The following is a 27,671-nucleotide window of genomic DNA, read 5'->3' on the forward strand; positions in this document are numbered from 1 at the left end:
TGCTGGTGCTCTTGATGAAAGATGCATGGATAGCAATTTATGGTGGCTTTCTTAGGAAAAAATAATCTCCTGATGGGAGTTAATTAGAAAATAGTTTCCTTTTTGCATTTAAGCAGTGATTTATGGCTGCTTAATCATTATTTGATGATCTTACTGTACATAATTTTCCCCAATTCCTAACATAGTTGAAGGACTTATTTTCTGGAATTCTCTCTAAATCTGCTGCTTATTTCTGAGAAAAAAAGTAACCTGATATAAAATGAACATGTGAAGAAAAAAAAAAAGAAGCAAGTAATATACAAATCTGTATTTGTAATATGGTAAACCCTTCTGCAGTCATATGGAAGTTGGAAGATTTTATTTGTGGAAACTTAGGTGTCAATCTTAAGGTTTTATAATGACTCACTAACATAAGTGTTTACTTTAAAAAGCAGAACTGACTGCACAAGGCTTTTTGAGATGTGCTGCTTTTTTATTTTTGAGTCTTTGTCCTTTGGGTCTATAACCATCTCTGAAAAATGAAGCTCGAGACATAGATTCATACATAATGGACTATTTATGCTACCACTGAAGAACTGTAATAGAATAGTTAGTCTTCGTTAGCCTTGTCATCTGTATACGTTCTAGGGTAGAGCACAGAAAGCCCAAATGACTTCTACCTGACCAATTTTTATTACACTTTTAGAAGGCTCTGCCTTGGCTTAAAATATGTGATGTGCCATTTCTCTTTGCAGAAACCATGTTCTTTTGCTTCTTCACTTTCTTTTAGAGAATGTATATGCATGAGATGATAATTCTATACAGTGTTCCCCTTCTGTGAGCTTGTTATATGCATTTTCATTTTTTAATCAGAGGTTCCACGAATTTCATGTTATACAGGATGGATTATTGCAGACTGCAAATATAACAATGTGACCTTTTGGAATGATGTTTTTATTTATATTCCTTGCATAGCTAGGAAAGACGACTTCCCTTCCAGCTTATATTTCACCTTATATGAAATAGTATTGAGGGATTTTTTTTTTTAATAGCTAGAGAAGTGAAATATGGTAAGTCCTGCATCTTCAAGCTTGAGTAACAGTTGTCCTCCCCATTTTCTGTAATTCAGAAAGAGAGAGATAAGATAAGCAGAATCAGGAACTGCCATCTTCTAAGGACAGGTAATTATTCCAAAGCCAGTTTGTGTAAGGTGGAATAGATTTATGTAGCAAACAGGTCAAGAAGTTACCCAGGCACCAGACTTGTGTCTGCTCCTGGGCCTTAGATCTGAAACACAGAAGTGACTGCATATGTGGGTTTTATTTGTTTGTTCTGAGATAAACAAAGAGGAAAGCTGAAACTTCAGCCAGAATATATCAGCCTTCTGTAAGCATAGCTGATGACAAAGATGTGCTTTCAAGCCTGGCTCTTGCCTGAGTTGAGGGAAGCAGAGAAGTATGGAAGTCCTATGGGATATACAGACCTGAATCTTCCACACGAGATTCACACAGGAGGTGTGAACTCCCTTTCTTATGAAACACAGTGGAATGTGTTTCATAATGGCATAAGGAATAATAAAAATTCAATAAGGAATGCTCCTGGTATTTCTTGTGCTCTAGAACATTGTCAAAGAACTTGTAAGAAGTGCTCAAGATTTCTTCTCAGTTTTATTCCTTCTCAGGAGTTTAAACCATGTCCCTTGGAAATGTCCCAGCCACCACTGCAGCATCCTGGTACTTTGAGTTACTTTCTGGACAGTAAAAACAGCTTTACCAGTGCTATAAATGCATCTGCTGCAAAGTTTATTGATACAAAGCCCATGGAAGTGAAGGGGGGATGGGCAGAGAAAAGTGAGTAGGGTAATGTTGGATGTAAATTCTACCTTATGCTTCAAGAAATCTTTTTTTGGCATTCTACTTCTAAGACCAAAGAGGAAAGTTGTTATCTGTATGTAAAGGAAAAAAAATAGAAAAGTGGAAATGCTTATGTATGAGTGGTAAGATGCTTTGCAAAGCTTATTTTTTTCAACCTGTAAAAGGAACCATGAGGAGATGTTTTACTGGGATGACTAGAGGCTGAAAGAGTAATACTGAAAGAAAATCCTCTAAGATCTTAGAATCAGGGAAATACCTCTTGGTTGCATGGCATACCTGTCATGCTGATGAATAATACTTTTTCTTTGTAGACTAGTAACTGGTTTCGAGGTTTGAATTTTTTTCTCTGAAGTGAAGAGGAGCTAAATTTTGTTCATGAAAATGTGGATTGCTACCTACAATTTGATTTTAGATCTGAATATGTGAATACAGACTTGCATTACATTTTGTCTGGAACAGAGGATAAGGAAGAGGAGATCTGGATGTGAATACTTGCTGTGCTCCCCTTTCTTCAACTACTCTTACCCTGTATTACAGGCCAGTTACATGTACATGCTCTGTTGTTATCCAACATGTGCGGATTCTTATATCCTGGGCAGTGCAGTTTTCCTCTTTCTCAGAAGTTTTATCTTCTATTAGCTCTATTTTGTTATAAAGAGTAGATTATTGTACAGTGATGATCTAGCATGAAAAATCATGACCTCCGTAAAGTTGTACTCACTTTTAAAAATGAAGGATTAGGAGTCATGCCTGCAGCTGAGATCTAACTCCTAGAAATGTCTTTTCTATTACTATTAAATACAGAATATTTAGATACCCTTTTCTTGCTTGGAAAGAGGCCAACAAGAAAGAGATTTAAAAAAAAAAAAGCTTCTAAAAAACAAGTTGTGCTTGGCACAGTCTCCTGGGGAATCCCTGGATAAGAGTTTAATTTTACAGGGTTTTTACTAACCTCTGATTAGGAATTTGAGTACCAGGAGTTATGGGTGCAAAAGCATTTATATTAGGTAGAGTTCTGGTGTAGTCTTTTGGAGTAATTTGACAAATTAATTACACATTCTCCCAGATAAAATGTGCCACAATATACTCAAAGTATTCTGTACTAATTGGTAATAATACAGTAGTAACTAATTAAAATGGTCCTGTGATAATTAAGCAATATGATAATAATGAGATTCAAAACCTGCAGACAAATTTTAAAGCTTTATGTCTAGTCCTGTGACAGACCTGTAGGCAAAGTCAGTGTGAGCTAAGTTTCTTCATCATTTCCCAAACCAAAAAAGGACTTAAGACAGAAGTGACTGGAAAATCAAACTAAATATATCTACTGAAGTATTTAAATGCCGGGGAGAGCAGAATTTAGATTCTAGGCTTGAATGTAATATGTCCTCCTGCTTCATGAAATAGTTTCCTAGTTTGCTTTCATGTTCATATTACAGTGACTACTGGGGTTGTTTTCTCAAAGTTGCAGAAGTAGATCATGAGAAATATTTTCTCTTAAACTTGTGAGCTGGGAGAATTGCTGATACTAGAAGTGATAACAGGAATAGTAAGATGGTTATTCTTCTTTCCTGGGTTTCCCTGTCTGTTGATTACTTAGGTGCTTATCACTTGTGACAGAAAATAAGATGCACATTGTTTACAGGTACTGTTCTGCTGACTGGAGGAAAACAAAAACTTGATCTTGGTTCCCACAAAGTTAGTAGCTGGAATTATTTCAAATTATATTAATATTTTGTTGAAGAGAGAACTTTATTTTTTATTATTAGGGTGGAAGTTTTCTTATTCTCTTTTTACTACTTTTGTAAGTAAGAAAAAACTTTCTCAATGTGATCTGTTGCCTACAACTGGCTGATGTCAAAACGCTGCTTTTTCACTTTGGCTGGCTCCTCGCAAACTTAAATTGATCAGTAGAGATCATGCAGCAACACGAACAGGTTTTATACCTCTGAAAGTATCACTTCTGGAGTTTATTAATGTTCAAGTCTCTAAATTTCATATTCAAATCTGAATATGGTTAATGACACATTTTTTTTTCCTGTGGAATTTAATCTTTTAATTTTTTCTTACTTTCTAGTTGTCATTTTTCCTGATTTAAAATAGGTCTCAAAATTTAAAAGAGACCCTTTTCCTAAGTTACTAGACTTCAAGTCTGTTCAAGTTAGAATGATTTTGAAGGCATTAAATGCATTTGTTGCCTCTAGTTTAGAGCCACTTCAGTTAAAAAACAGTAAAAATACAAACCAAAAACACAAACCAAAACTTGCAACCTCTCCTCCTAAAAATCTCCAACCAAAAAAAAGCAAAACTAAATCCCTTTTCCAATGAAATTTTCAGATAAAGTGGGAGCTATAATAATAGCATACTTACTGTTATTTTAATATCAGTGTTCCAAGATTATATGTGTTAAGTGATAGAAATAAAGATAGGTACTTTGAATAATCAGGTTTTTATTAGATTCTTCTAATTTTGACAGGGAACTAATTATGGAGTGTCTGAACAAGTCACTCCACATCTGCTTAATATTGCTTAATCTCTAAAATAGTGAAGTAATTATTCACTTATATATGGCTTTTTATAAGCTGTTCTTGACAGATGACAACTTAAACCAAGCACATAGTTCTAGGTTTCATTAAAAAACTAATGCCAGGGCTAGTTTCACAAAAGTATTTGTGATCTTGGGGAAATTAAAGTTTACTCCAGCTGTGGACCTGGAAGTTGATATTACAGAAGCCAATAGAAGAAACATCTGTTTTTCATTTTTCAGAGTTTCGGTCTAAAATTATAAATTCTGTCTTGATTTTAAAAAAAAAGGTACGTTTATAGTACCCTGGAAACTACTCTTTAGCAGAGCTTGGGCTTTTAATTGGCTTGCAGTGAGGCTTTGGGAAATGCAAATTCACAGGCATTTCATATGACAGCGAATTTCAAAGTGCTTTGTATTTCTGAAGAACTGTAAGGTTATTAAAACAAAGGGTAAAGTTAAATTGCAGTAGAGAGTGGAAAAAAATTAAAGGACGACTTTTTTGGTCATATTCTAGTGTGTCTCATGTAGGATGACATTAACCTTTTTTTACTCTCCACTTCTTATTTTGCCTGGAAATGGAAATTAAAATGGAGATGACATTACAATAATTTATTGCATGAAATTTTTGAAATAAAAATTTTGTCAGCTTGTCTAAGAGATTTTTTTGAGACTCTTTTTTTATACACACATGTAAATGATAAGGTAGAAAATATTCTATCAAACTAGAATAAGAAGTACAAAGATGATAGGGCACCATCTATAGAAAGTGACAAAGAATTTAAGTATTCAATGTCCTTGATTTTGAAGGCACTTTGAGCCCATAGTCATTAATATACAAAGAAAATTTCAGAGCCACATGGGTTGTCCTTTTGCCAAAATGATAAAATAATAAAAAAAATATATAATTAAGGGAAGTAACACTAGTTCAGCAAAATCTGTAAGATTAGTGAGAATAAGAACCATGTTTGTAGAAATAGGGTATTTGTATCCTTCCTTGGAAAATGATTATTTCTTGGGGCAATTTTGGATGTGGTTTTTGTGTTGAAATTGGAAACAGATTGTTTCCAGATTTGTTACTGTTTGTGACTCGAGTGAAAGAAGTTAGGTATGTTAATTTCAACTGGAATGTAAATTGCCCTCTACACGACAGTCCTGTCCTGTCTTGCAAGAAAGTGGACTAATTTGGTTGCTCCCATTTCCATTCTAATACCATGTTTGTGTGTAAATTTGCTGAATGTCTCTTGTCTAGCAGAACAGAAAAGCTGTTTAAGGAAAGGATTATTTTCAGAGTCTGCCTTTGCATATTCAATAGGGCTCATAAAATGGTTTCTCATTACTGCTTTCTTCCCTGTGTTATTTAATTCTTAACCATGGCATTCAGATCACTGCATATTGTATCAGATTTTTAAAAGCAATATATTTAATGGTTATCTGTCTGTACTTCTCTGTGATACCCAGACAAGTTGTACACGCTCCATCATTGGGTATATGCAAGGTTGGGTTGGAGAGGGGTTTTAACAATATGATTGGGTGAAAAGTGTGCTTGTCCATGGTCTTTAAAGGTCTCTTCCAACCCAAATTATTCTGTGAGTCTGTGGCATGATGACTCGGCACCTCTGTCTTATTTTTTTAGAGGGAATAGGAGGCTGAATATATAAATTGTGGTGGTACTCAAGAAATAGTCTCTTATTCCTGTAATACCCTCCCAATGGCAATCTTTATTGTCAACACCTGTATTTCAGTGTTGTAAGCCAGGCTTCTATACTCCATGAAAGGATTAACATATTTGCAGCAAAAAGCTTGTGAAATTTCAAAGTGAAATAGGAAGGGAAGAACAGGAAAATGCCCTCCAGAAAAACCTCACGCTCCAGTCTTTGCACATTCATGTCTGTGTGCGTGTACACAGGCATATGTTTGTGTTTTAACAACATCTCCAGCATATTGGGAATCTCATTCTCCACCAAGTTCAGCTGCTACAGAAGTGAGGTGCTGCAGCTGCCTCATGTCATAAAGAAATGGTTTGGCAGCAGTCTTCTCTCCATCCCGACCTAGCAGTCTGCATCATTTGATTAATTAAAGCATTCATTTGTCTTTCAAAAGTCACAAAGCAGAATTGCACACATAAGCAGAGCAACAAGTATGAGAGTGGAAGACAGTAGGCAGTGACAAATGCTTAAGAACTGTTTAGGAGCTTTTTTTTTTTTAGGATGCAGTCATCCTTGTTGATGCTTTGTGAGGTGCTGTTTCATTAACAGGTAGGGGCTAATAAAAGTGATGAAATAGTGCATCGAATCAGTGTTTGTGCTGGGTCTGAACCAGCATTTAAACAATGTTTAAAAACTTCTGAGAATGTTATAAGGTTGTTTTCTAATGTTCTTTTTTTAATAATGTGTATACTATTCAGTAAATTTATGATCATCACATTAGCTTTCTATATGGGGTATTAATAATATGGAAAGTCTATCTACGAAACCAGATGCTTTTCACAGCTAGACCCTAACTTGATAGTTATGGATATGATAGGAAACATGAAAAGCTTCTCATTATTATCAGCTCATTTGTTGCATAATGAATGTGAAGATGTTATCACTGTAGTTAATCACCACATCAACTCTGGAGTGGAACAGTGCACAGAAGATGTCTTAATTCTTATGCTGTGAAAGGTACTTTGTGTATAAAATGTATTGTCTATATGATGACAACATTGTGGCCTGCTGCATTTACAAAAGTAGTTAGCGGTCCCCAATGCTCCAAGTGCTTGTGCAGCACTTTTCAATCTGCAGGGACAAATTCTTTGTGGCTCCTCAATTGTGCAATCAGTTAGCTCTTAAAAAGAAAAACAAGGTGTGTGTTAATTGTTATTTCTTTGATATAGTAGTTTTTACACTCCTTTTCTACTTGAGGACCCTTAAGTTAATGAGAACATCAAGCAGTTGAGAAGGGACTTTATTATTTCCCTGGAGATATTCTAGAACTGCCTTTCAAGATGCCATTGGTTGTATGTTGCACAAGAAAAAGGCATCAAAATAGATGTCTCATGGTGTGATTTTTAGGGCTGGTCTGTTGCCAGGCCAGGAGCTGAACTTTGATCCTTGTGGGTCCCTTCTAATTCATGATGTCCTATGAAGTGCATTTCTTGGTAGGACCACAATGGTTTTCCTTCCTCTCCCTCTGTCTGCATTTCTCTTTCTTATACTTGGTGGCCAACAAGAACACATCAGAAAAAGGAACTGGCAAATGACAGCTGATTTTTAAATGACATTAACAAGATTCAGCAGATGATTTTGACAAATTGTACCATTTGCTGAATTAAATATAAGTGTAAAATGTTAGTTTAGGACTTAAGGTCAGTTAGAAATATCTTGTCAGGATGTGCTTAAAATAATTCAGTGGTGATTGGAAGGAGTTTGTGCTTGTGCATATGTGCCTGACAGACAGTGTAAATAAGGAGGATGAGATTGTTAATTCTATTCTTTCCAAATGTGAACATAATTCCCAATGATGGTGATGTGTATCCACAATGTTTGTTGTAGAGTTAAACAGCAAAGATATTCAGTGTATATTCTGGTATTGTAAACTGTCAGCAGTAATTTTCAAAATTTCCTGAGCTCCACAGAACTCTAGCACATTGTGTGCAGATAAACTGACCCCAAACTGCCTCCAATCATACTAAAATTAGATTAAGGCAGGACAAAGACAGTTAATTCTGTACCTTCAGGCTTGTGTCCCACCTTGCCTAGAAATTCACTATCACCTTAATTTGTAGGTTTGACATAAAACACCTGAAACATTGGCTCTTGCTGCATGTAAATCTGTTCAGAAACGCTTAAAAAGTAGAGTCTTCATTTCTTAATTTAATTTTCAACCTGCCAAACCACCATTCTTCCAAAGCTTGGTTGCTATGTTCCAGGTACAACAAAAAGGAGAAGGTGCAATACAGTGGATAACTTCCTGAAGTCAAATAACTTAAAACAAATAACAGTTTTCAAAGCCAAGCAGAATTGTATTGGTTGTTTTACTTGAGATTGGGACAGTATAAAACAACCATGTTTTGACAGAAGAATGGAGAGACTTTTCTGTATTTAGATGATAACTGCATTCTTCTGACTTTCTTTGTATTTCAAACAGACTTTGCCTCTAGCAGTTTGCCAGATTGAGACACCTGTAAAATTCCTCCTTCGCCTCTGTTTCAAATATTTCAAGTTAGAAAATGAAAACAATAAAGAGAATGAGTTGCTTTATCACTTCTGTGGTATTCCAGTCATATCGCTGATCTGAGAAGGACTTAAACACTTATAAAAGGAACAGAAATGGACTGTGTGTTTTTATGGTATAGCTTCCAGAAGGAGCAGAGGTATCTTTTGCAGTGGTTTGGGTAAATGGTGCCACACAAATTTGGAAGCACTGTATGAAGCTCAGCAGAATCTTGTGTCTAGACGGAACTTGAGAGAGACTATTCATAAACCTAAATTTAGGTTTGTACATTTGAAAAGTGTTTGCTGAACTTTGGTGTGAGCAGGGAAAACTTTCAATCTCCAGTCAGCTCTTTAATCCTTAATTTAACTGTTGTGTCCAACTAAAAGGGTAGTTTCTCTTAATTAATTAACCAGTAATATATTGTTTATATACTTACACCAGACTGCAGAACTAGATGGCAAGATTTAGAGGGAGGGTGGCTTCCCTAGAAAATAATGTGGGGAGTTTTGTTTAGGGTTTTTTTTTATCCCACATATAAAGGTCCACACCTAATCATAATATTTAATAATTTAGCTGCTGTCTTTTATTTTTTTCCCCATTACAATAAAATTGGATACTGTTGTTGTTGAATCAATGCATTCTGGAGGTAGAAGTGATTTGTATGCAGGCATATGTAGTGAATGGTCACCCAGTGCCAGTGATCTCAGGGAAACGCATTGCTCTGCTCATGGCCTGGGAAAATAGTCACTCTTCTCTACCCGAAGCAGATCTTTACAAAACTCCATTGGAAAAATGACAGTAGGCCTGCTGCTTCTCTAAGTTGATCAGTCTTGTGTCAGTGGCAATCAAGAAAATGTAGGGAAGTTTTTCTCCTCTTATCTGTACTGCCAAAAGTAACAAGTAGAACTTCCATACATACATGTAGATTTAGGGTTGGCAAATATATTCTCTTAAGCTGATTGTTTTAATTTTCTTTTATATGTCCAATGATAAGTAGTCGAAGGTATGTGCTAACATTTTGCTCAATGTCTTTTTTGGGCTTGTTCAAATAAGAGATATATATGTAAAGCAGAAAGACAAATCATACCTTTACAGTTTGGTGGCCATGGAGACATTACTTTTTCTGCAGAAGGAGATGGTGCAGGTGCTCCTCAGCCTACCCTGCTGTCTCTTTTAACATCATCATGGGAGCTGTGAAAGCCTTGAAAAATTAAAATGAACAAACAAGTAGTGTTTTCAAAAATTTCAGCTTGACCTAGATGCACTCTGGTGCTAGGATCCCTGTGGTGCAGGGTAGGGAGGCTCTGGGGAGCAAACACGAGGCTGATGATTCCAGATGCCCAGGATTGGCAGTGCCCTGAGCTCAAGCCCTGCATGGCCCCGGGTGAGGCAGCCGTGGTCCCCAGGGACTGCAGGGCTCAGCGACCAAGCCCTGTGCTGCGCTCAGCATCCGCAGCCTGATGTGCGAGGTGGCTCAGGACGCCTCTGCTGGGAGCTCCCTCCTGGTATGGGAGGTGGAGGAGTTCAGCTCCCTTTATGCTGCAATGACAAAATTAAGCATGCCACGCTGTTTCTAAAACTTAGTTAACTTAAAAGACAAAGGCAAAGCATGTTGTTTTCCCTTCATTGACGAAGTCAAGATGTGATTGCATGTACTCAGCCGCCTTTTGGTCAATAGGGAAGCTTAAGAGAAGCTCTGAATGTGTCACAATGAAATTTAGGGTCTAATTCCATGAGTGCATGTTGAATTCCATGATAATGGGAGCTGCATGCACGAAGCAAGGAGTCTGTATATGACTTCCTAAATTCCTACATTACTTCAGCCCCTCTCTAAAACTCCTGCAGTCCCTCTTGTTGTTGTTGACAATAATACCATTATAACTGGCCTACTAAGGCTGCGTGCATGTATTCAGTGAATCAGAAATGACAGCATGCAATATACCCAGGCATTTGCCACTACAGTTAAAAATGAATGGATTTGATACAAATATTCCCAACCAGACGATTCACGTGGACTAGAAATATGAGATTTGGTTCTAAAATGTATCTGAGGATCTCAGATATACCAGTCTTAGGCCTTTAGAAATTAATGTTTCCTAACCTTTTTTGATACTGAGGAGCTGGACCTGCAGCAATGAGCTCATAGATCTGAAGGACATTTCAGATGAGGTCTGCCGTGAAAAGTCAAAACTCTCAGCTTCCAGTTCTGAGTATTAACAGCACAGCCATCCTTCTCTCAGCAGTACTGTTGAGTTTCTCATTCAGAATAATAATTCAATAGCAGCAGTTGAGAAAACACAGTGGAATTGGATTCAGACACTGTAAAAAGTTGGTGCGAAGAATAGTCATAGAATCGGGAGCTGCTGAGAACATGAGGTAGTCACTCAAAAAGTTTGTGTAGTCTTTCCCATTTTCTTTTCTCTCCAAACATTCCTGGAACGAACTAGTCAATTACTGAGCAAAGCGTTTATGGCTTTTATTGGTGAGAGGGGTGTGTGCAATGTTAGAAGGTGAAAATCAAACACGTGCTGAAATTGAACTGTGACCTCAATTCACAATGGCATTTAATCCATGTGCTCTTTGAAATAGGGTACTTAATTTTCTGGGACTAATATGGGGCACTGAGGTCCAGAAATGTCATAATTTCATATGTAATAAAATTATAGCACTTAAGAACACTTGAAGCAGTGGGCTTTGTCCTTTGTTGATAGAAAGTTGAACAGTGGTTTAAATCTCTTCTGTCTTCATCCTTGCAATCGTGATGCATTTCCCTCACATTTTTGTTTTCTGGACTGGTTCCACAAGACTGCTCAAATCACTCTAGAAATAGCTGATAATATCTAATTTGACTTATATTTTTTTGGTGTGGTCAGTAGGACAAGGGATCTTTGAGAAGTTGATCTAATGATGTTATTGGTGTCTGAACTTATTGAGCATTTCTCTGATTTGGTCTCTGTTAACTTAAAATGACAGATTTTTGGTGGCATGGCAGAGTGCAAATGAGATAGTTAAATGCAAAGAATTCTCTGCTAAACCACATGACATTATTGATGTGCTGAGGGTTTTTAAAAAGCCAGGAGAGAATTATGTTTGTGCTGTCCTCATCCCAATTCTGAAATAAAGCTAGAAGTAATGACATGCTAATAAAACAGGAGGGGGAAACTGTGCAGAGTAGTTGCTGTGTCAGCTTGTCGGCTCCTGATGCAATCATGGGAATGCTCCTTGAGCGTAGTTAGAAATAACAGGTTTGGTGTGAGGCCACTTCCAGCTGAGATGAGCAGTGGGACTGGAAGAGAAATGAACAGCATTACTTTTGTATAATTTTGAAGATTTTCTCCCTTTGTAAATAGTGTTGTTGCATCATTTTTCTAGAAAGTAAGTGCCTTACAGTATCTATAGAAATAATTTTCTTCTTCTCCTCAGCTGTTATGACTTTCTGTAACAATTTTTCTTATGGCCACAAGGATTCATTCTAGACATGTACTCCAAGTAAGTTTGTGGTCATCCCAGTTCTCTCATTTCCAGCTCTACATGAAGAAATGAGAGAGCATATAGGTCTCACTAGGGAAGCAATTTGAAAATCTGATACCCTTTATTTGTTCATTTGTGTTGTTTGACTTGGCTGAATGACAAGATTTTGAAGAATACACATAAAATCTTCAGACTTCAGGCCTTGGCAACAAAATATCATACCTCATATATAAGGTTTAAGTTAACATTAATTAAAGGCTGCATACTGAGCTACAGGTAAAAAAAAATCTTTATATACCTCTTTCACATTAGAAAGATCCATCCTGTAAACTAGAGGATAATTCCTGAAATGACAAAAAATAGAAAATATTCCAGCAATGTTAGCACTGTCCAAAGACTTCTGTCTTTTCATTGACGTGGCTTTTCTTTTAGGGAGTAAGCAAAAATACCTTCCATCCCACTGTCATATAGAGAGATATATAGACATATGAAAAACAGCTGAAACAAGGAAATAAAATTATATCTATACATGGGAATAGCAACAATTTAAAAATTATTCAGGGATTTTGTGGCTTGGCTTTCTTTTGTTTTTAGGTTTTCAATTTTATATAACAACTGAAATTAAATTTTGAAAATCAATTGCATAATAAAATTTTTCTTATCACTGTTTGAAAGGGTAATGTATGTGCTGCTGTGCACTGCCATCTCCTGAAAGGAACAGAGTAATCTTTATTATATCTTAAAAGGCTTTTTGTGTAGAGTACTTAGATACTCTAATGAATAAGGCCTGAATTTCTAAAGGAAACAATTTAATTCCTGCTTGGATGCTCAGACATGAACTACGTTTAGAACTTTTTTGCAATTCACCTATAGATCCGTGTGTTTTACTTATGGAGATACTATGTGTTTTATGTATCTATGTGTTTTACTTTATGGAGATATTCCTACACTAGAATGTGTGTGATGACATTGGACGTTTCATTAAAATGTCCAATACAATATTGGTTGTTGGAGCAGTTTTGAAATTTGTCTGAAATATGGAGCCATAAAAACATAAGCAGTGGTCAGAGCAAAAGTGGAGGAATTGTACTCGAGTGAGGAACAGCAGCACTTGTGAAAACAGCATGGAGTTTGATCTAACCCAGTCCTTTATATATTCACGTGCTGTCGGAGGTAGGGCTTGTTTCAGGCAGAGAAAGTGGAGAAAAAGCATAGGAGTTTATCAGGAATATCTGTGTGTGAAAGAAAGACAAGCCTGTCAAGAAAACTCATCTGTTGGGAATCTGGATGGATTCACCAGGCCAGGATTATCTTGGCAGCAGTTCTGTTGCCCAGTGGAAGGGCAAAGATGCTGAAAGGGATTTTTATGATGACACATATAAAAGAAACCTGGTTAGCTGGGACTTTGCTGTATCCTCTAATCAAAAAATTACCTGGATTATTATGGGGGACCAAGCCAGGCTTAAGGTGGTATTTCCCATCTGTTGAATAAGAAGCTGTACTCTGCAGTGTTGGCTGGAAGATCTTTGTTTTGCCATGCTGTTCTGCAACACAGTCGACAGCTGCCCTGTGTGTGCATGAAATCTGTGTATGTTCACTTCTTTACAGTATAGCATTTGTGGCAGAATTACTCTACAGGGATAGAATTTTACTAATTACTATAATTATTTTCCAATTCTTTTTTCCCCCCTTAATTTTACCCTTGTTACTAAGTAGCTGTGTAGAATCGTTCTGTCAAATGTTTGCAGGGCTATGTCATTATTATCAGTATAGGTGTCACCCCCAAGTGAGGCCTGTGTGGGTTTGTGTTGAGTTCCACGGGGTAAGAAGCATGTTTTAAGATATGTCTTGGACAGTTTCTTGTCCCCTTAAATGCTACATGTATCCTCAAATAGCTGCTTTGTGGAGAAGACAGGGTTTGTGATATCTTGCATACCAAGCATGTTCTCAGCCATGTGCAGCTTTGCTTTATGGAGCTAAATAAAACAAAGGAAAAAGGAGCGGGGGCAGGGGGAAAAATGAATGTTTTCAACTGAGATTTGCACAGAGATGACAGGTGAATGAGGTGGAGAGGTAAAGAACAGCTGTTCCAGATGGTAGGAGCTTCAGGAGTGAAAATGCTGGAGTCAACGCGGTCAGATTGTAGGAAGAGATGATGCTCATGAAGGATGAGTGGTGCTGGCAGGGAGATGAGTGTCAGAGGTCAGTGGGAAACACACAGCAAAAACTGTGTATGAAATTTATTTATCTTAAAGTGCCATTTTCTCTAAATGAATCATTTTCAGTTCTTTCCAGCACTGATTGTGGGTGTTTACCTGCAGTCATCTGTGATAGTATTTTCTGCTGTCTTTGTTTGCTTTGACACATTCACTGCCTTAGCTGGGTTCTGTACTGACAGCAGACACTCAAGAATGAATAAATAAACACAGTTTCCAAAAGTCTGGTTTTGAAGCAGCCCTTCTGTGTCTCTAATCTCCCGCCTGGAACTGAAAGCTTTAAAAGTGCTTGAAAATCTCTAATAGCCTTGATTTTAAGGTTTCAAACAATCTTGCACTTGTCATAGGACTATAACACCATAGTTCAAGCCATCTCTGGATAAATAGCTCATAGAAAAAGCAAGTGTAAAATGATAGGAAATCAGTGATGTTAAAAGTGATGCTTTAGTTTAAAGAAAAAAAAGCTTAAAAGCCTTGGATTAGCCTTGGAATTCCTTTTCAATACACCTGAAGGACTGGCTAAGTGAGAGTTGGGCACTCTCACTCTGCCAGCTCCTCTTGAGTTTATTGGTTCCCTGTTTACAATGTTCTGCTTAAATATTTTGAATAAATAGGCAGAACATTCACTTTCTGTGAGATTTATAAAGGCAGAACTTATTTTAAGTAACCATTTAAATTTAAATTTAACTTACTGACTTCAAGAGTCAGACAATTAGCTGGAGCTGTTGTTTTGCAAATCCTAGGGGTATTGCACCTGAAATAATTTATATTGGCTGCTGACCTGTCTATTGATCGTGGGTGTCAATTCTACCTCATTTTCCCAGTGCTGCTACCTTTTTAGGCTTATTCTCACATTGTTTGAGCTTTATATTTTTTAATTGTCAGTAGACATGATGTAGATCCTAGCCCACTGTAGTATTCAGTATATTAAATACCACCTTTGGAAGAAACTCAATTCTCATTTCACGGCCATGTACTTATGCAGATCATTTGCTTTGTACCTAACTGGTTTCTCCCAATATTTCTAGCTGGAATCAATGCTTCCCTTCCATTTTTGCCTTAGATTGAGTAAAAATGTAAGAATTCTGTATATTGGGAAGTAACTTTGAGGCTCTGTATAGAAAAAACTGCTCTTAAGGAGTGAGGAAGGGATGATGTTCTAGCAAGAAATGTCCAAAGTGTTTATGATTAGTGCTTTGGGGTACTGCAGGTGAAAGGTGCAATGTGATTTTTCATTCTTTTTCTTTTTTACCTCCACAGGGGCAATTTTTGATGAATCTGCCAAAAAAGATGAGGAAGTTTTTCGAATGGCAGTTGCTGATCTCAACCAGAACGATGAAATCTTACAAACAGAGAAAATCACATGTTCAGTGACATTTGTGGATGGCAACAATCCTTTCCAGGCGGTTCAAGAAGGTAGGACAACTAAAGAGATTTCCTGCTGTTGTTTCCGTACTGACATGAAAAATATTACACTGGTAGTTTCCTAGCTTTATGGGAATTCGTCATTTTTGTTGGCTTCTTTTAATATGAATTATCGCAAAAATAATTTAATTTTGGGTTTAACTGCTTTGGTTTGTGTTGATTCTAGTGACTTACGACTACAAAGTCAGCTTTTATCAATTTTCTATTTGTAGAAATTGAAATGTGGTAAGTCAGACAACGCTTTGCCTACATCTTTCCTCTTTTCCAGGTTGTTTTGAAGCTACTTGTCAAAATGATGACTACTTCCTACTACTTTTTTGGTTTAATTTTGTGCAACTAATGGCAATTTGTTGGGAAACATAGGTTGTTGTGTGGATAACCTTTTCTGCCCACACTCCTGGAAAAGTGGCGTATTTTAAAGGAGGGATTAGAGAGAACCTGATGACTCAAAGTTGCCCGTGTCCAACGTGATTTTGTTCTTAGCCTGTCCTTTGTGTCATTCCACAATTACTGGACAAGGGATGATGACATTGCTTTGGGCTCCTTTGATAGCAGAAGGATGATAATGGAAAATAATATTTAGAAATCCTCTGAGCTGAATTAGTAAATCTGAGCTGCTCCCTGGAAAGACAGGGAGAAGTCTTTAGCAAACATGGATTCTAATTTGGGGTTTAAGCATTTGTTATTTATTTGTTCTTCTGGCACACTAACTTCTGCCTGAGATGCCAAAGTTATTTACTGCAGGTATATTAGTTAATTTTTCTTAACAACAAAACTAAATTTTGATGATTTCCTGTATTATTATTGGCTCTGTATTGACACTTGAGATTTAAGGGAATATGCAATTAGTTGCTCTGATATTTGTGAAGTCAAAGGTTTGCCTACAATGGATTATTGACAAGGCAATGCTAATGAAAAAGCCTTTAATGCTTATTTTGTTGTTTTTTGTCAATAACATTCTTAGTTTTTGAGAATTTATTAATTTAGCAAATTTATTTTCTGGTAAATTTTACAAGTAGATCTGAGTAATGAGAAATATTACAGTCTGTGCTTGATAGGGGTGAAGCAGAAAAAGACATGATTTTGAAAGTATTCCAATTAGAATCAATTCCATCTCTTTCAATCTAAGGCTAGTATAGAAACTGGAACTAGCCAATACTTTTAGAATTCAGAGGGGAAAATGACTAAGTGAGCTCAACCTTTTTTTTAAGATGCTTTCTACATTGTTGGTATTTAAGCTTTTTTTTTTTTTTTTTTTTTTTTTAATCCAGGATGGATAATGCTAGCTGGGGCTCTGTGCTTAGCATTAATTGACTTTGAAACTTAGCAATTAATTTCCTGTATCATTGTGGCGTAGTAATTGCAACCTGTTTTACGAAGTTACATTTTAACTTGGAGAAGCTAGGAGTGCCCAGTAAAGTAGGACATTCCAAAGGAGCTAAAGACCCAGTATTTCAATATTTAGTTATTATTTTATGCAGAAATTGCATTTGTCATTTTTGAAAGTATAGTCAACATTTGAAATGTGGATGGAGCAGATCTGACATAAATTTCATTACCATCTGTTGGGGGGAAGAAAGGTCTGTTACGATATTGATGAGTTCAGTATTTTCCAGTAAAAACTGTTTCTTGTAAATACCTGGTCAAATACAGCTACATACCTAGAAAATATCAGATTCCTGATCTTTCAAGGACCCTGTCTTTTGTTTGGAATAATTCAAGTGAAGAACAAAGGTTTTAATCTTTTGCATGAATGTATTGGTGACATTTTGTTTGTTAAAATATTTTACCACAGTTAATATGTTTCAACTGAACACAGGCAGAGGCTCCAATGTAATAATTTGATTACTTGGCACCAGTGTCTTGCCTTTCTCCTTTTCTCTGTTTCTCTAGATCATTCATCCCCTGCTCTTAATTGCATTTCTTATAAATTCTAGTAGCAGGGAAGGGAACCACTCTAACTTCTGCCACATATTGCCAAAAGTGGCATACTGGCATGGTTTGTAACTTGGACAAAAACTTAGCAAAAGTGTATGTATTGAACACCAGTAAAAAAGGTTCACTTAAACATTAAGGCCATTCTGATCCTTTATTTGTAAAAGAAATACTAGAACAAGACTAAATCTCATATTTTTTCCATGTGTGACATTCAGTATTCTCTAACTTGTCTTTTTCATGCAAGCATGACCCTTTCCTTTGAATCATAACACCACTAGTCTGAGGTCCATGGCTTGTCCTACCAAGCAGGGCCTAAATGTTAAAAAAATATACTATTCATTTAATTTAGTATTTTCTTGTTTTAATTTTTTTTTCAGAAACGGCTTTTTTAGGCCACAATATCTGGAGTTTTTTATGGTTTAGACTTTTTCTTATTGTATAAACTACAGAAGAGCCTTTAAAACCCTCAACTTTTAATGGCTGGTAAAATGCTTATTTAAAGCATTAGATCCGTAATAATAGCTTAAAATTGGTTTGAATTTGTCTTTAAACTGACCTTTTCAATCAATAGAGAAGGATAAAGGATTTGCCTAGGACTGTGAATTTCAATAAACCAAGAAGTCATGAGTAAAGTCCTCATGAAACAAGACATTAGGTACAGAGTTATTTTTCATAATGATGCAGTAATGGGCCATCTGCATAATTTCTCTTATTTCACTTTATTAGTGAAATTGGCAACTAACTCCCAAACAAAGTAAACAGAAATACTCAGACACTTCACAGTGATTTTGGGACGTAAAGATTAAATAATTTGAGAGGTTTGCCAGCTGTGCAGTACTGTGTTCTTCCCTCTGAATCTGTTGTTGAGTTATTATGGTGCCCTTAAATGTCTTGCACTTGTACCTTAGGGCATCTCTTTAAGCTCTGACTGGGGGGATGATACTACAGCAAAGCTGAGTGGTTTTATCCTAGAAGACCTGTAAATGGCATGCCCCATAATATCACTGGAAGTGCCCTTGGGGACCCTTTCTGGGCATGTTCTAGTGCACAGAAACAGGAGGTAAAATTCTTGAAGTTATGAAAATTACTTTTCCCTTCTGCTGGCCCCAGAAAGGGCCAAAAGCAAGTGTGGTTGATCCCGTGCCCTTGTGGAAGATGCAGCCGAGTCACTGAGATTTGTCACAGAGATGCCTGTGGAAATGTCCAACATGGCAGTTTCTTTCCTCTCTCTCTTTTTTTCTTTCTTCAATATAAATGCTTCACAATATTTATAGTACTCTTCTGTGCAGTGTCTCAAAATATTTGTGTGATTGAGCGAGGAAAAATATTGATATTGGCCTTTTTATGCTGTGCCCATGTCAGGTATCACAAGGGAAAAGCAGAAACTTGACTTTGCTTTGTATATAGACATTGAAAGAAGTAGGGATAGTCAGGTATTGCATGGCAGCTAGGAAGTGTTTTAGCACTATGAAACAAGGAATTATGATCTCCATCCATACTGGTGCTAATAATATGTATTAGTATAATCTTTATTTCCATTCCCATGAGACTCCAATTTACAGCAGTATTTAAATTGGGCTGGGACAAGCATTCAAAAGGGTTTGAGTTCTACATATACTTAAACTGTAATTATTTTTTTTTTTATAAAAGACATGCTTCTCTATTTCTTTTCCATGCACTTTTTTTTTTATCTCACTGGGAAATTTCATTGAAATAAATACAACATTTATTTTCTTGTTTGTCAGAAAATCACTCTGTGCTCTTATCTTTCTCTTAGTTTTATTATGCTGGTGCTTAGTTCAATACACTAATAATTAAAGCTTTAATTTTATGGTTCAGAGCCTGCTGTTTCCCCCAGTCCTTAATTTATCATTAATAGTACGGCCATGCAGTAGCTGAATGGCTGATATGAAAAGTGTGATGGCTTTTGCATTTTTGTGGCAAGTGGAGGGAAGGGGTGGCTTTGGTAGCTTGGGTGATGAGAGGTAATACTTCAACTCGTGCTGATACACGTCCTTGAGCAGCACAGTTTCCTCAGCCCTCGTGCTGCCATTTCCACTTGCACACTGAGGTTATGGAGCAAGCTCTGCAGGAGTTTGCAGTGCTGGAGGCATCCACAGCATCTGGAAAGTAGTCAGAGCTCGGCCAAAGATGTGTGTCGTCCTTGGAGATCCATTGGCAATGTCTTAACCTCATGGCAAACATTTTATTTTCATTTAGTGCTGGTGGGGTTTTCTTAATCTTGGTCCTTTCTCGTAACTTTTTTTTTTGGTCTTGTTTTGACAATATCACATTTTACTTATCTCGAATAATAATTCTGTAATAATCCAATGTTTTCTTTTACAGGTTACCTACAACATGTGACAAATAGGTTTGACTGATGCTGTTTGAAATGAACTTTGTCGGACACTTTTTCCTATTGCAATCACATATGTGAGGCTTATTTTTCTTTTTTTTTTCTAACCCAACCTTTTTGTCATTCAGGGTAGTCACCAGAGTATGCTTACAGACACCAACTCAAGCCTTCGTAATGGCTTTTGAAAGCTTATTGTGATCAGTGAAGTAAATAAGGCAGTGAGTCATAACTAAATGGGATTCAGCTGTAGAGCAACAGAGGTTTGTAGGGCAGCAATATGTATGAAGGTCACATGCAGGATTTCATTCAAGCAAAGTTTTATGGTCAGAAATTACAACCTGATGGTTACATCTGCTTTGGCCTTTGGGACTAGATGAGTGTAATAAGATTGTCCTTTCCCATTTCTCTGATCACTGTAGAAATCTGTTTAAATCCACAGATTTCATGGACTGCTAAACTTTCTTTTACTTCGTGTCAGTTTCCTCTTGATATGTCTCAGCCTTCCTTGTGCTCTTTATTAACCAGTACATGTTCAGTTTGAGATTAAACCTTTACAGGGCTGAATTTCTTCACTGCCCCTCCATTTCATTTCCTATTTGCTTTTTTATTTCCCGATAAAATGGATTTTGATGTGAAAAGATATAGTGAGGAGGGAAAAAAATCAAGTAGGACCTGAGCTGCAAAAAGTCAAGGAAGAAGAGAAGCATTTCAATAATGATATAAAAACCTTCTTTGTAAAACTAGAAACAGTTGGAAGTGTTTGCAATTGCGAATTTCTTCTATCCTGAGCACTTCAGATAATATGATAGGAGATTTTGTGAATTGCCTGTCCTCTGTGCTTTCTCGTAATGCACCAGCAGTTGCAGCACTTGGCTCTGTTCTCAAGGTGCTGGGTGAGGAGCCTACTCCCTTACACAGGCTTTCTTCTCATTTAAGTCTTGCTAACCCCACAAAATCTATCAGACCCCCAATCTGCATAAGTGTACCATGGGAGTCCAGGTGTTGAGAGCTTAAGGATCTTGCTACGCTGGTGATAACATCCTGACAGTTGGAAAGGCAGTGGTTGCATGGGAGAGAAGATCAGGAAGAAGGGAGGAGTGAGCACTGATGGAATTAGAACATTTAGTAGAGACATTTATTAGACAGTTAGTAGAGGCTTACTTTAGGATGAGCAGGACACACATTTAACACATTTTCAGCAAATTTCAAAGCTCTTATGACCTTTTTTTGCCTGGAAGTAATCTACTCAGAATGTACTGGAGGCCGTAAAAGGAGGTCAGATTTATTCTCAGCAAGGCCTCAGAGTGGTCCAGCTGATGCAGTAATTGCAAGACCTCCATCACTCTCCAGCCTTTAGATTTTGAGCCCCAGTGTTTTCTAGTTCCTAATTCTTTCTGTAGTAATGTTTTCTTCACTTGTAAGACAGCTTCCATTATCTTTGTTTCCAGTTTGAAAGCAAACTCTAGCAGCTGTAAGCAGCACTAGACTTTCAGATACTTGAAGATTAAAATTGTTTATATTCAGCTCTGAAAAATTCTCCCAAATCCACATAAAATAAAAAATCAGCGTATCAAGAATGGCTTTTTTCAGGATAGTTTAAACAATGTGAGAAATAAGCTGTATTATGATGGTTGGAGAGCCTTCTCTGTGCAGCAGGCTTTCCAAATTTCTGAGGCAAAGAGGGGAGGAAAGAGCCATACTGTAGCAAAGACTAGGGCAAGATCCTGGCTTCTTTTAGGTGTTGTTATCCACTGTCTCCCAGAGCGCCTAAACCCCATTGAATGTACACTTTATGAATGCTGCATGTGTTTGTTGTGGTTTAAGGAAAGAAATTGTGTGTTTCCATGGAAACCACTTTTCTTCAGGTGGCCAGGAGACCCGGTACCGTCCCCCGTTACACTTGGCTGCATTGCAGCATTCAAATGCAATGCTGTGACTGAAGGAGTTTAAGGCCACACATCAAACCAAGGACTTGGGTGCTTCAGAGTTTGCATTACTTACCACACTACATCTCTGGGGTCTTTCCCCCCTAGCCCCCCACTTTCTCATGACTTGAAAACAACAGGAGTGATTTCCCTAATGCTGATGCCATTTGCCATTTTTGGTTGACAAAGTTTGGCTCGACTTAATTTTTATGGCAGATTTTGACATTTTTTATCAGAGCTTCCACTTTCAAGTGACAGGCAGGAATTTTAATAGGCTTGAAAGAATTTCTTTCCCAGACTGTTCCTTGAAAAGCATGTGACTCTGAGACTATTAACCCCTAACCCCTTTTAAAAATGTGGATCAAATAAATGAATAAATACACGCTGGACAAGTGTGATGCCTTTTGATGGTGAGGTGCAGAGTGAATTTTATCACATTATAAATAGGAAGAGCTGGACAGGCTTCTATTCTGCAATACTTACACTTGAAACCTAGATTGGATCATTTTGGATTTTGCAATAGACATGTTTCCATTTGCAGTTCACAAGTGCCCAATATGTGTTTTCATACATTAAGCACAGAGCTTCAGTCTGCTGTGTTAATGTACTCTGACACACTGCTAGGGGTTTACTTTTAAAGAGCTATGCAGATTGTGATGTGATTAAATAATATCAGTAGTACGTTTAAATGTTTAAGGCCACTGTGCCTGGAGGTTTCTGGAGTATTTTAACAAACAGAAGCATAGAGACAAAGTAAATGAGAGATGCTTCATCTTCCTAGATGCCAATTATTTAACTAGCACCCTGAGCTATCAGTCCCCTAAAGTAATCTCCTTAAATAAGTAATGGACGCCCTATCTGGATTTCCTTCTCATCTTTTTGTGAAGCAATGTCCACTAAAATCACTAGAGCAGTCAATCATCACTGTCCAACCAGACATGTATATTCCCAGACAGCTTGCAGCAGGTTGTGGCTACCACCAAGCAATGAACTGCTGCATTCAGCTGTTTTCTGCTGTACAGAGTCCTCTCAGAATGTTAATTGGAGATGTTGCTTTTGTTTCTCCTGGCTAAATTCTATGAATTAAGTGGAAGTCACAGGTCCTTGTTTCACCATACAGCTTAGTTACAAACATGGATCCAATTCCCTTACAGATCCATATTTGCTACATCTATTTCAGTGCCTGTCTAAAAGTCAATAGAGTTAATTAATTTTAATTAATTAATTTCTTGATTTAATTCTCCCCTTTGAGTCTTCCTGGCACTTCTTCATTCGATTCTTAAAAATATTTTGTTTCATTTACAAGCTGGTTTTGTTATAACCTGTTAGCTTTTTGGTCACTGTATTCTTAGTAAGCAGACCAGTCTGTATTTGAGGAAATTGGGTATTTGTGTGCTTCAAATAATTTTAAAGGTATTTGTGTCTCTCTCTTTCTCTCTCCCACTCTGTATAACCAGAGACAAAGTGTACTTTATGGAGGACAGTAGTGCTTTAAAATCTAATTTTGGTAATGAGGAAATGAGCCATGACAACTCTGGAGGTGAAGCCTGAAGTGAATTATGAAGGTCATTCTCTTAGATGGGGAAATTAATTATATTTTAGCTTGGTTCCCTCTTACTTAGACCCTTTGTATTGTACACTACTGAGTAATTTTGACTAAATATCAATTTATGAAAAATTATCTGGGAAAAAGAGTGCAGTTACAAGGAGAGATTTTGAAATTAGGAAGAGTTTTATTAAAACACTAATCATATAGGAAAACCATAACCTTTTGTGTTATCTTTTTTGAAAGGATGCCTGCTGCGGGATTTTAATGCTCATTCATTTTGACTTTCGGTATGCCTTTAGCTGCTGTGATTACAAGCTCTTCTGGAACTTATTTTTCTCCTTAAAATCTAATCCTTTGAAATTTTTCATTGTGTAGTCTGAAAGAATATTGAAGTGAGCCAAACCACTCTGAAGGATGCAGCTACTAAGTGCAGCACTTGCAGAGGTCAGATGAAACGGGTAGTGTTGATGGTAGTTAAAAAACATTTACTCTGAGCCTGGAATAGACACTGGAGTCTTGCAGAGCCTTTCATGTTCTGTTGACACACAAGTGGGAGTTTGGGCTTGGGATCTTTATGTAATGGTATAAAGAATTAACACATGGGGCTTAACTTGATGTGGAAATTAAGCACCTGCTTAAAGGCTTTCCTGAGCAGGGATATACTTAAGCAATCCCAAATCAGTGACTTTATTTTCTTTGGCAGCTGGTATTCATTATTTTGTTTACTTTAAGGGCATATTTTCTCCAGAAACTTTTAGATCTTTGTGGCATTTTCACATCTTGCACCTCTGGTTGTACAAATATGCCAGGTGGCTGTAGCTCCTCTGCTATTGCTGAAAGCAGAAAATATGGCTGCAGGTCATGGCTGTGCCTCGTGACATCTGGAAAAAAGTTTGAAATGACAGTGAATCTTCCAGAGTGCCAGGCCACAAAACACAGCTAAATAAGTTAAAGCCTACAGAGGTTTGTCCTCTGACACTGTTTAGCAGCAAGAGGGTTATGATGTACAGGGCTTGGTCATCCGAGTGCCAGAGAGCTTTACTCAGAAATTGCAGTTTCATGTTACAGGTAAACAATTTATGTTCCTCCCATCCCTTCGTGACCTGGTGCAGGAGGGGAAGCCAGCAGGAAGCTACTTTGTTTTTTGGAAAGATTATGTCTTTAGTAGCAAGCTGTGGCTCAGTGGCAAACACTGTTATGGCTGGCCATTGCTAAGGGCATGGGAAAGGGAGCATGAGCTCCCCATTCCAGGTGCAGCCAGATGTTGGAGCAGCTTGCTCTAATGTTGTGTGCCAGGAGCTGAAAGTAAGTGATGATTAGCTGTCAAATGCAGAAAGAAACAGCTGCCCTAAGAGGAGAGACTTTTGCACTTCTGCAATGCCATTTCAGTGGAAAAAGGTATGAAAACTTGGTTTCCTGAACAGAGTAGATGAATATTTTGAGAAAATGAAATCCATTCAGACTTACCAGGAGTTTTTTTTAAAAAAAAACAAATTGGCTGCATTGTAACAGTTAACATTCTCTATAGTGGCTGTGTTCTGAAGAGTGTGGTGATGTAAACTAACGTCATTGTAAAGACATTTGTAAAAAGTCTCATCAGTTCTACTTCAAACATGAAATTTGAGTTTCTTCCTGAGGTTCTCAGCTAATCCTAATTCTCTGATAAAAAGGAAAAGGCAGTAAATTGGTAGAGAGGAAGGAATAATGAAATTTTCATTTGGCTAGCTTATCTTTAAGTGTATCTTTCATTCTTCATTTGGCACTGGTAGATCACATGCTGAGCCAAAATCTTGTTCTTCTGTGTGCTTAACTGGTCGAGTTCCACACATCAAGGAGTAGAAACTGGTTACTGTGGTGAGAGCAGGAGGGAGTCTAGAGATATCTGTACAACATAGGAGCAAGCAGCACCTAGCTCGGTTGGGTTAGCAAAACACAGTGACCTTGATTTAGAATAGAAATAACTGAGTGTAAAGCAAACCTCTGAAAACACTAACTTGAGAAAATAGTTCTTAAGTAATACTCTTTGCTGTCTTAGTTTATATGGCCTTAGACGATGCATTGTTTTACTTTATATAAAACAAAATGAACAAACAACCACAAATCAAGGAAAATATAGAGAAAAATATTTTCCTGTATTTGAGGAAGCAAGACTTTTCTTTGTACTCTTTGCTAGTTGCAACTACTTCTTTCTTAATATAAAAAATGTATTTTTCAATAGCAGATGAAGTATAACTCATTATATTGAGAGTTTCTAGGAATTCTGCAGTTGGGATGTTGTTTTCATGGAATTTTGTTATTTGGAGGATTAACATTTTGAAAGGTCAGCATCCAGTCCATGCACTGTTTTTGAGTGGCTCTGAGTCCCACTCAAGTCAATTTTTTTTTTTAGCATAAAACATACTTATTTTTCAATATTTCTCTACCTTGAAGAATTTCTCTAACATTATTTTGTTTCTTTTCTGAATAGTACTCATGCCTGAAACTCTATTATTAAAATTTATCGTGAAGATTTGTTGTTTCTTTGGTCAGGAGGAAGAATAAGTGGTCGTAATTCATGCAAAGTACTACTTAAACCTTCTGTCAGCTGAGCCTTTAGATCAGTAAGGCTTGTTTGAATTTGGCTCTGAATCTTCACAAAGTTCCATAAAAACCAATTTAACAGGTTATGATGTGTTCCATAGCATCAATATTCTCAAAAATTGATTTCTGCGTATGAAAATCTGTTGTGGATGTAACAAATGGAGCTGGCTATGGCCTGTCTCAGTTACTCCTTCTTTCAATAAACTTAGACAGAAAGGCAATGTGTTTTAACATACTTGTTTTTAGCAAGTTCTGTAATCCTAAGATTCCTTGGAATCTGAGTACAACTACTTTCAAAACTCCAAAATGTACTTAGTAAATGTAACTGGTCATGCCAAGATCACGTCTCGAGATTTTCTAAGTTCAACTTTTGTGTCAAGTCTTTAAACTAGGTTGATATGTGTAACATATTTGCCAGTTCACATACATTTCTCTTCCCTGTGGTGTTTTTTTCAGGGGGGGTGGGGGTTTTTTTGTCTGGGTTTTTTTTTTTTTTCTGTTCAAACTTTCATTTCATGTGCACTCTAGCTTGACAAGAAAGTTAGAAATTTCTGTGTATCAGCAGATGTTCCTTGTGGAAGCTCCAGGGGGTATGGGTAGTGAATATACTGCATCACCTTCTATTCCTCGCCAGAGCAGACTCTGGAGGAGCAGAGATGCTATCTGGAGCCTCCTTTGGCAACTGCTGATGCTCAAGCTCTGACAGGAACTACGCCTCAAAGAAGAGTTTTGCACTTTCCTCTTTATGTAGTACAGTACCAGTTGCTGCCATGATTGGGATGACTTTGAAATCCATGATTCCTTGGTCAAACCTATCAACAAGTTCATGTTCTGTGACGTTTCTGAGGAGAAAACAGCCCTTTCAAAATGGAAATGGGCAGCTGAAATCAGCAGCTTCCAAAAGCATGAGAAAGGTGTAGTCCTTTTTGCACTCTTGATATTAAGGGCATTCTTAAAACTAGTTACACATCAGTGTATTAGTTTTTAAGCTTCAAGTTATTTTCCAGAACTTCTACCTAAATAATAAGAATAAAGTTTTATTTTAGAGTATTTGTTTATTACTTTAAACATTGTCACCTTGTAAGAGTTGGTTCCCTGTATCTTTTGTTCAGGGAGTTTTAAATTCCAGCTTTTTCTTTTATTTATTTTTTTCACTATTTGTCATTTTGAAATTGTTTTCCTGTGTGTTTGTGCTCCGTGCCTTCAGCTTGTGCACTTTGTGCCTTTGTGTAGATCATATTTTGGTATTGCAAAAGGTGTTCTTGAGGAAAAACTTGTGAACAAATGGAGCAAAGCTGTACTCACCTCTTTCATTAATGGGAAGGGAATTTAAAGAGAAGGGCTCAACTTTTCCTATCACCAGCAGTAATAGTGGTTTGGAAGTTGGTCCCTGTTTATTTTTCATATCTATTAAAGTTTAATGCAGAGACTAACTCATGTAGAACCCTCCTCATTGTCTATTCATTGGCTTCAGGAGTTGGACTTGAAAATCCTTATGGATGCCTTCCAACTTGGAATATTCTGTGATTCTTCATCTGAACTGGGGAAGTAATTTATTTTTCAACATAAAAAAAAAAGAAAGTTATTCCAAAAGTATCTGTGGATGAGTGATTTCCTTTGATAATGAAAACCAG

The 27,671-nt window shown here is 37.1% G+C and overlaps 1 protein-coding gene across 2 annotated transcripts in view; it reads left to right on the plus strand.

Annotated features, from left to right (window-relative positions):
- Nucleotides 1–27,671, plus strand: part of GRID2 (glutamate ionotropic receptor delta type subunit 2) — a 673,180-nt gene that overhangs the window by 120,581 nt on the left and 524,928 nt on the right. For both annotated transcript variants that reach the window (XR_004496988.1, XM_015625795.2), the window contains exon 2: nucleotides 15,525–15,680. Coding sequence is in view for 1 of the 2 variants with exons in the window: in XM_015625795.2 (XP_015481281.1) it covers nucleotides 15,525–15,680 (156 nt within the window). In the remaining variant the exon portion in view is untranslated. The remainder of the gene's footprint in view (nucleotides 1–15,524; nucleotides 15,681–27,671) is intronic.

This window comes from Parus major, chromosome 4 (assembly GCF_001522545.3).
Source record: "Parus major isolate Abel chromosome 4, Parus_major1.1, whole genome shotgun sequence".
Classification (NCBI taxonomy): domain Eukaryota; kingdom Metazoa; phylum Chordata; class Aves; order Passeriformes; family Paridae; genus Parus; species Parus major.